Source organism: Eschscholzia californica, unplaced genomic scaffold (assembly GCF_041429995.1).
Source record: "Eschscholzia californica isolate CP2 unplaced genomic scaffold, dmEscCali1.0.p SCAF_4, whole genome shotgun sequence".
NCBI lineage: Eukaryota > Viridiplantae > Streptophyta > Magnoliopsida > Ranunculales > Papaveraceae > Eschscholzia > Eschscholzia californica.
In genome coordinates this window covers 53669515-53678779 of record NW_028238461.1, presented here as the reverse complement: position 1 = coordinate 53678779, position 9265 = coordinate 53669515, and the positions used below count along the sequence as shown (strand labels likewise).

General features: G+C 37.1%; 1 protein-coding gene across 2 annotated transcripts; it reads right to left on the bottom strand.

Moving 5' to 3' along the window:
* Positions 1-5753: 5753 nt before the first annotated feature.
* Positions 5754-8875, bottom strand: AS1 (myb-like HTH transcriptional regulator family protein). Of its 2 annotated transcripts, none has more exons than XM_086636439.1 (2): positions 7925-8875; positions 5754-7178 (listed from the first exon to the last, which is right to left on the bottom strand). In XM_086636439.1, exon 2 carries the CDS (start codon positions 7050-7052, stop codon positions 5970-5972), a length of 1083 nt encoding a protein of 360 aa, XP_086492565.1. In that variant the 5' UTR covers positions 7053-7178; positions 7925-8875; the 3' UTR covers positions 5754-5969. The 2 variants fall into 2 exon arrangements, with proteins under 2 accessions (XP_086492565.1, XP_086492564.1); XM_086636438.1 differs by having other exon boundaries at positions 8175-8710.
* Between the last annotated feature and the right edge of the window lie 390 nt (positions 8876-9265).

Genomic DNA, 9265 nt, shown 5'->3' with positions numbered 1-9265 from the left:
AGACTAATTATCTTAGCTCTATATTCTTATAGATTTACCCTATTAATTGTAGATAACATATCTCTTTGATGGTACTGTGTAGCCATACACAATTCTAGGTTATATGGGTTCATTTGGTCGGTATCAATTCTATAAGGTATACATACTCACACACTAGGTCTTAATTCTTATACATGTGGGATGTTAGGAAACTACTGCTACTAACCTAAACATATATAACCAGTTTGTCTAGAATACCAAACGTGTGATAGTATAAATACTACAAGTTTAGGTATTTATTTTGACGAAGAGGAGGCAAAAAGAACAAAGGAAGCAAACAATCACAAGAAATACGTGGTTCGGTTGGTGAGACCTACTTCACAACGAATAATGACGTGATGATTTTCACTGTGAACATATACCTACAAGATTACAATAAAATATTCAAGGACTTTAGTATTTGTAGTGCACTAAAACCTTAGGATTCAACCGCCTCTAACTTTCTCTCTGAAACCCACAATAAGATACACCCTTTATAATGATTTGATAATTATATTAGTTCTTCCACGCTTTGAAGTGGAGACAGTTACATTGTGAGAGGCAGAGGCGGTTTTAATCTCTCTTGAAGAGGCGGTTTTGAATTGATGGATATAGGCGGTTTGTAGCAATTGGCACCAAAAATTTAGAAACCAAAGTTCCTATTATGCGGCTTGTTAAGACGGTGGATATCCTATATAACTAGGGGGTTTGAGTGTCTAACAATACACAACACAACAACTACTCAACATAGAGTGAGAGCAAGAGAGAGAGAGAGAAGGTTATTTTCTATACTGTATTGGGACGAACTTGCGGGTTGTGTAAGCCGTTTTCATCTAAAAGTTTTCTTGTTCGCCCGGGGACGTAGGCTTTAAGCCGAACCTCGTTAATTATGTTTGCATATTTAGTTTCTTGGCTTAGCTTTTCGATTAATTTTTCATAGTTGGATCAATTTCAAGGATAGGTTTGATAGCTCCCGCGAACGTGAAGGGGAATTAGATTTTGATAACTACCAAAACAACTCAATGGTCATCTAGAACAAACTAATTAATCCTTATCAAATAGTATCTCTGGTCAAAGATTTCTTCATGACATCTGATGGGTCCTTATCCTCAACAACCCCCCTCAAGCTAAACTTTGTCCCACAGAGATTTAGCTTGCTACGGAGAAATCGAAATCGTGAGGTAGATAGAGGTTCAGTGAAAATGTCCGCGATTTGGTCTTGGGTAGAGATAACTTTAACAATTAATTGCTTGCGTTTGACCATTTTTCGAACATAATGAAAATCAACCTCCACATGCTCCGTACGAGCATGGAAAACTGGGTTCGCTGTGAGGTAGGTTGCTCCAATATTATCACACCATAAGATGGGGGGACTAGTCACATAAATGTGTAGTTCTTGTAGTAAAGACATAAGCATTGTGAGGTAGGTTGCTCTGATACCATATAATGATTTGATAATTATATTAATTTTTCCACACTTTGAAGTGGAGACAGTTACATCTATATATAATACAAGTTGTAACAAATAGATAGGTGAGATCTCTTCTCTCTCAGATCTCACTGTTTACAAAAGATTTTGATCACTACCAAAACAACTCAATGCTATCTAGAACAAACTAATTAATCCTTATCAATAGTATCTTTGGTCAAAGATTTCTTCATGAGATCCGATGGGTACTTATCCTCAACACCCTTTACGTTGATAACAACCCTTCAGAGATTGATCTCCTCACTACTCACCTTGAGTCTACACAGAAGCTTCATCCTCCATCGATTCCTCGACTGACTCTTGTAAGCGGTTGCCTTCCAATCACGAATTCTCAGTAAAATTAAGAGTTAGAACGTCAAGTTGCATCCTCATAAGAACTAGCTCCTAAGTTGGATTTGGAATAAATGTTTTCCTCTGAAGTCTCCTTTCTTTTATGGCTATCATCCATAAAGTTGTTCCAACCATGGACAAGATTATTAGAAGAAGCTCCACAACTCCAAACTGATGTTCAGTCTGTAAAATCCAATTGTGAATCATCTGGTTAACTTCTCCTTAAGTGCCCCTTCACTTTTAAGATTTGGAAGCTTTAAACCTTTCTCATCATATTAATATATTGTAGTACAAAATCAATCTCTCGACCATTGATAGAACGGAAATTAACCAAAGATGGTTACAGATATGAAGTCCTCCCTTCACCTTTGCACCCCTCTGGCCATTATATTGGCCATATGGTTAGAGCATAACAACAAAGCTACGGAGACGGAACATGATAACCCGCGATAATATCATCATTCCAGTGGAGAGCCTATGATCATTACTAGGAAACTAACCAACAATGGAGCAAATCAACCACTTTAAGCCGATACATCAAGAATAAGGATGTTTTTTTTTATCAAGGCTATAAGCCTCATGCGGATGTTTTTACTATCTCTTACATCCGGTGTGATGAATGGTTAGCCATCTAGGCTTCCACCATTGATCTGTATTATTCTTATTCTTTTTTTTTTTTGAAAAGGCAAGTTCATTGATAAAGGAAGGCCAGAGTTATCAAGTAGAACATCCTATGAATTCGCAGACTGGGAAGAAACATCATTAATATATATCCATATATCAAGACCGTATTCAAGACCCTTGCAATAGTACCTGCCAGTGTAAAAAAAAGTAGGCGGGAGATTTGCTTCTATAAATATCTTGCAAGATCTACCCATCTATCTTATTACAACATAGCTAATAAATCAACACCAACTAAAAATTTTCAAGAGGGTAAAATAGATTTCGCTAATTGCTAAGGTTGTAACTACAAAGATAACAAAAGCAGAAGAAAAAGATAAAAAATTACATACAAATTAGTGCATCCTAACTAAAAACCAAGTCCAAAAAGGTGGTGGATTTCTTCCATTCTGGATTTGTACTCCAATAAAAAAGGAGAGCTTTGATCGAAATTATAAGATTTTTTACCTGACTTACACTTTTCTTCATAAATCCTTGCGTTTCTTTCTTCCCATAAACTCCAAATAATAGCACAAGGCACTCCACACCTCAAAAAATATTCCTATCAAAAGTCTTTAGGAAAGTATTAAAGTCAACCAGGTCCTTAAAATGATGTACCTAGGTTGTGAGCTTGATGAGAGACGGGGTAAGAGAATTCCATATCTGATATGAGAATGAGCAAGAAAAAAACAAATTGTCCTGAGTTTCTTCCTCCTGTTTACAAGGAATACACATGTTTGGGAAGATGAAACCCCTTCATTGAAGGATATCAAGAGTAGGAAAAGCTTCGACATACAAAGCCCATAAAATGAAAGAGATCTTTGAAGGAATAATGTTATTCCTAATATTCTTGCTAGGAAACTCTCTCTGGATGTTAACTTTATTCTTTACGGGAGAAGAAATTTAAATGATGGTGATAAAAACAAGAGACTAGAAACTCACCATTGTTACTCGGATTTCATGTTCTGGTTGAAGTAGTTGTAGTATCTATAAGAGAGATAGTAAACAGTTTGTGAAGATCGATCGAGGTTGTGATGCCGCCACTGTTTCATTATCAAAACATCTTCTTGAAAGTTTTAGATCCCAAAAATTCAACAGCTAGCCATTATTCCATGGGTCAATCGACACCAACTAATTAAATATGCAGTTTAATTTGTGTTCTTGCATGTAAGGTATCCGCAGTAAATCGTTGAAACACTGTACCAGAAGTGATATAAAAACTTGCAATTAACCCAGTGTCCAGTGATCCGAAGGAAGAATAGAATATTTATGATAAGTCTCTCTTATGTATGAATAGAATACTGAGAAAACATATTTTCCTCGAATAGTTGTATACTGTCATGAAAACCTTATTAACCGAAGTATAACTTGTCACTATAAGTGTTTTACGCCCCCGACTTTTTTCCCTGTTTGAGAAATAATGGCATCATAAACACTTGATTGTGACTAATTACGTCGTAAATATTTTGCTAAAAATAAGATTTAATGATCTACAAGTAGCTATGACATGACATAACAACTGTAGATCCACATTTTCCTTATCAATTACATTTTTGTGATTTGTCCACCATATCTTTCTTTTCAGCTCATATTAGTTTGTTCATTGTGTTTGTTGAAATGACAGTTTGTTCATTTAGTTGATTAAAACTGGTGTTCATTCGTGGCTAAAAACATTATGTGTGTGGGTGTGTTCTTTTGCAGTGTATTCGAATGTCAAGTGGAAAGTCATTTCGCTCCTTTGATGCCGCTTTTAAGAAACTGAAAGAGATGGGATACCAGCTTAACGAAAAAGAAATCATGACGAACATCAAGGCAGGAAGGAACACAGATAGAGAGAAGAACACTGAAAAGTAAGTAAAGGTGTGTTGTTGTTGTTGGTCTTTGCATAAAAAAACAGTTTGTCTCGGAGGAGTTTGTATGGAGAACCTCATTGTGTGTGTGTGTGTGTGTGATTGTTAACCTTTTTTTTCTTTAATTTGTGTGTGGGATGACACTATTGAACCTTCTTCATCTTGGATTTATCAACTTTTCTCAAGGCATGGAACATATTGCTGTATATATATTTTAAGAAAATTAGATGTGGTCACATAAAACGTCGAAGAATAAATTCATACCAGCAGGGATTCGCAATTGACATATACAGGATGACATAAAACAGACCCGACATTGAACTATTATTAAGTTTAGTAGTATAACATAAATTGTTTGTTCGTAAAAACATCGGATGCCAAAATATTTCCCTTTGAGTTTGAAAATTTCTCTGTTTGGACAAGTGAGCATCATTTTTGGGCATATTTCTAGTAACACCACTGGAAATCATCGGTGACGGTTTAGCCCAATTGTATAATAGCGTACTTCATATAATTAAATCCGTGGTCTAAACTCTTTACTCTTTTCCCTTTTAGCTTCAAAAAGTAGACCTGCCTCCTGGGACTCCCACTTGAACCACATGTGAGAGAAACAAGGATTTCTCTCTGCTCTCACATGTTCAGTCACGTGGAGAGAGAACCCCTTTGTTTCTCTCACATGCGGATTATGTGGGAGTCCAAGGAAGCGGGTTGTGTAGCCTTGTTGTAATGTTTGTTTCTTATTGCCGTGCTAGCTCTAGCTATTGCTATTGGGGTCATACCTGCTTTCCTATCGTCTTGCTTTCTCTTTTACTGCTGAATTACTTTACGAAAGTTTTAATAACGAGAAGGATGATATATGTTTGGCATGACCCAAATGTCTTGCTTAATTTGACTGCATGCTCAAACTTACTTATTTCAAACCGATTTGAACGCTCTCCTAGCTTGACTTTTCTTCGAAGATCACAATACCATTTAACAGAGCCAGTGTTCATATGATAAGAGTCGTTTCGGTGGAATTCTTTGAATGCTGATATATATGAGTTTCAATTCATACTATCATAGTTTTTATGCCAAAGAGAAAGTATTGAAATTTCTAAGACAAGTTTTTCTGACATAGAAATGGGTTAGGTTGTAGTTCTTTGTCTCTTGGATTAAACATAGAGATAAAATTTCATAATTTTCTCTTTTCAAGAATCACAATGTGTTCTATATCAAGTGTTGAATTCGCCCTAAATTCTCAAATTGTTTCTATTGCAACATTATATTAGTACAAGCTAAAGAATTTCTCTCCCAACATATCAGTGGAGTCGTTTCAACTCGAAGAAAAATTGAGTCATACATTCATGGAGGACTTAAAGCTCTGATAAACCGAAAGTAGGAAACTTCTGCTCTCTATGTAAAGATAGATGCAAAGATTATTTAGGAGAACTGAAAATCTTACAAACCCTAAAACTCAAGTTCTAGTTCTACTTAGCTCAATCCTAACATAAAAGGAGTACAAAAAGCCAATAAAACAACAGATAAGTAGTTATCTAACACAACTACACCAGGACAAAATATGCACAATCACCATATGTTATAGTAGTTAACTTCGAAGACGTCTCTTAGATATAGAGAAACTCTCACCTTCCACTGGGTTCACTTGGCGGTCGGCGCCCTATCTGTTCTAGAAACTTCATTAGGCGCAAATGCTTTGCCGCCCATTGATCAGCCAGTTTCTGCTCCTTAGCTTCAGCATCCCTTCTTAAACCAGCCAGCTGATCCCGATAGTCGGCTTCCATTCTATCAAGTGTCACCTTCTGTTCTTCTCTAAGTGCTCTCACCTTCATCTCTATCTCTTCCATTTTCTCTCTCCTCCGACATGCTTTCTCTGACTCGAGTTGTAGTTCCACCCTTTTAAGCCTCCAAGCTGCTTCTTTCTTATGAGCTACCAAAGCTCTATGACTTTCTTCCAACTCCCTACAGCACTCTACAAGATCCGGAACCATTAATCTATCTCCTCCACTTGGAGGAACCGGAACATGTGTTGGCGGAAAATTACCCAATACAAGAGAGGGGTTGCTATCGTTTCCGCCCCTCTCAGGCTGCAACCAGGACATTGAAGTACACGGAGCAATTGTAGAAGGCGAGAGAGTTAATGTAACCGAAGGAGGTGAGGAAGTTGTGGGTGGGCCACTAGAACTAGAAAGCCAAGGTGGAAGTAGTGTTGATGGTGGAGCAGTAGCTGCATTAGACTGAAGATAACCCCCATTAGAGGTTCCCATGTATAATGGAGGATTTGGTCGTTCTTTCACCAATTTCTCTGCAAACGTTTCGAGAATTTGATCGTACTTTCCTTCTTCAATTGGATCAATAGTTTTGGATGTTTCTTTTTGCTCCCTTTGTTGCTTCTCTTTAAACACTTCCCACCACTTGCCTAATCTCTTTGCCGTTCGCCCTGGAACTTCAGCTGCAATTTTCTTCCACTTGTTACCGTGTTTGGCTTGAAGACGGATTACAAGTCGTTGTTCTTCCTCAGTCAAAGATCCTTTCTTGATGCCTGGTTTTAGGTAATTTTTCCACCTCTCTAAGCACGATTTTGCGTCTCTGTCAAGATGCGTGTTCATGCGCTGAGAAACAAGGTTCCATTCTCTTGGGCCATACTGTTTCACGTACGCGCGTAATAAGGCGTCTTCTTCAGCTCTCCAACGCTGTCTCTCTTTCATTTCCAGCAGCAAAAGCAATAGCCCATTGCCTCAAATCCTTCATACTGTATCTAAGGATATGTGAAAATGTGAGTAATTACTTCGACTAGTGATTAACACGAAAATCGTACTCAATGAAGAACCCATCTGAAATAAATGAATATATTTCCAATTAAGTTTGAGCAATTTAAGCAAAAAATCTAATTTACAGAATAAGAAAGCATTTGAACAATCCCATCTCACTTCTTGTACTACAAACTACTAGTCTTCAAGTGATTGAGTTGAGTGAGTGAGTTGGGTGAGTTTGTTGAGTGAGTGAGTAAACAGAATGTCATTATTATTATCTTGAAAGAGAAACAAATGGATAAGCATTCAGAAAGGTCAATTCTTTCTATTTACTAGTTCCTGTTTACTTGCAGGTTAAATAGAACATGAAGAATAAATCACATTTTAGTAAACCCAAAAAGGTTTTACAAATTCATACAATTTTCTTTAAAAAAAAAACAGAGAGATCAGGTTTTATTGCCATTAAAGAATACTATATTGAAACCCATTTACCTCACGAATCTCAAGAACAAGATCACTATGAAAACAAATCTGGAGGACCATCATCAGTTTTCCATCTTATAATTAGATGATTAACTGTTTGGTGTTTAAAAACTGAAGGTTTGTCTGAAATTGAAGTGAGTTATCATGGAGAAGTTTCATAGTAAGTTGTCAAGATCTTGTAAAGTTATGATTTGTAGTGCTCAATTAACCAAAAGAACCCCTAAAAAATCAAGGGTTAGAGAGAGAAACTAGTTTTGTTAACACCCATGAATAATACATCTAGCAATTATAAATGGATACGTTTCACTACAAATAACTGAAACAGAGTCGATTTTACTAGATACCTTTTAGCTCATCCTCTTCAATCTACTCAGGGAGTTCGTAAAAGAAGATAAAAGATAAGAAAAAAAAAAAAGCTCCTTTTTTTACAAACATACTGTAAGAATCAAATTAAAGCAGAAGAAATTGAAACCAGAATTGTGTAAGAGTTCTTAGAAATAAGCAGTAAAAACAGAGTAAAGAACTGGGTGATGAAATTGAAGTAACAAAATTAGTGTTGAAAGGAAGAAGAAGAAGAGGGAGAAATGGGCTTACATGGCTTAGTATCTCTCTAAAAACTAGTTCTTGTTTGAAGATACTCCACCCACCATTAATAATGTTGTTGTTTTCTAGAGAGAGAGAGAGATATGGGGGTAGGGGTAAAACAGAATCAATATTGTTGCAGGAAGAAACCCTACAAAGAGAGAAAATCCCAGGCTAGAGAGAGAGAGAGAGAAGGGGGAAATGGGGGAGTGAAGGTGAGAGGGTTGGGGAATGATTTCGTCCCTTATTAAGGATCTGACAGAGGCGAAAAAGGAGGGCACGCGAAGAGAAAAAAAACTAGAGAGAGAATAAAAAATCACTACCCCCTCAAAGGAGAGTGGGAAATTAAGTTGCTGACGTTACTAAAGACTTCGTGCTCCGTAAGCCTCTGTCTTCCTCTGTGTGCCTCTAGTACTATAACAAAGAAAATAGAAAGGGAGAACGGGAAAACCTAACGGAGCAGAGAACTCTACTACTGTATTAACATAGAGAGAGAAAATGGTAAAACTCTGGAATATGGAGAGAGAAAGGTTAAACTAGTTTGTAGTATAGGTTATGGTAATTGGCAATGTGTTTTGTGAATTTGAATGGGCTAACGGTAAGTCAACGGGATTTGGCCCATGATAACGATGGGAGGGCATAGTAGTTTTCTTATACTAGAAAATTGTAGAAGATAGATACTGTTTCAGTCTCTTTCACTCAACTCGATTGCCGACGATTTGTTTCATTAAGATGCTATTATAGGGTTCATTCATTTCACTGCTTCCTTGCATCACACTAAACAATCAGACCAAATTATACTGGACTGAAATAGTGTTGTCACTAGGGCCACCAACTTGGGCTAGGCCACACCCTTTTCAGTCGATTTGTGGGCCACGAGTCGAGCTGATTCGTGAACTACATATGTCCGTCCTACCCCGTGCTGGGCCTATCTCGTAACTTGTATGGGTCTCGGACTAGTTTAGCTTGTCGAAAAGGTAAGTCCAGATAAGTAACTCAAATGAAAACACTATATTCAAATGATATTTAGGGATATTAAAAACATCCGAACAAAGTATTATTAACAAGTAGGTGATTCATTTGACCGAGCACTCTATAGGCCA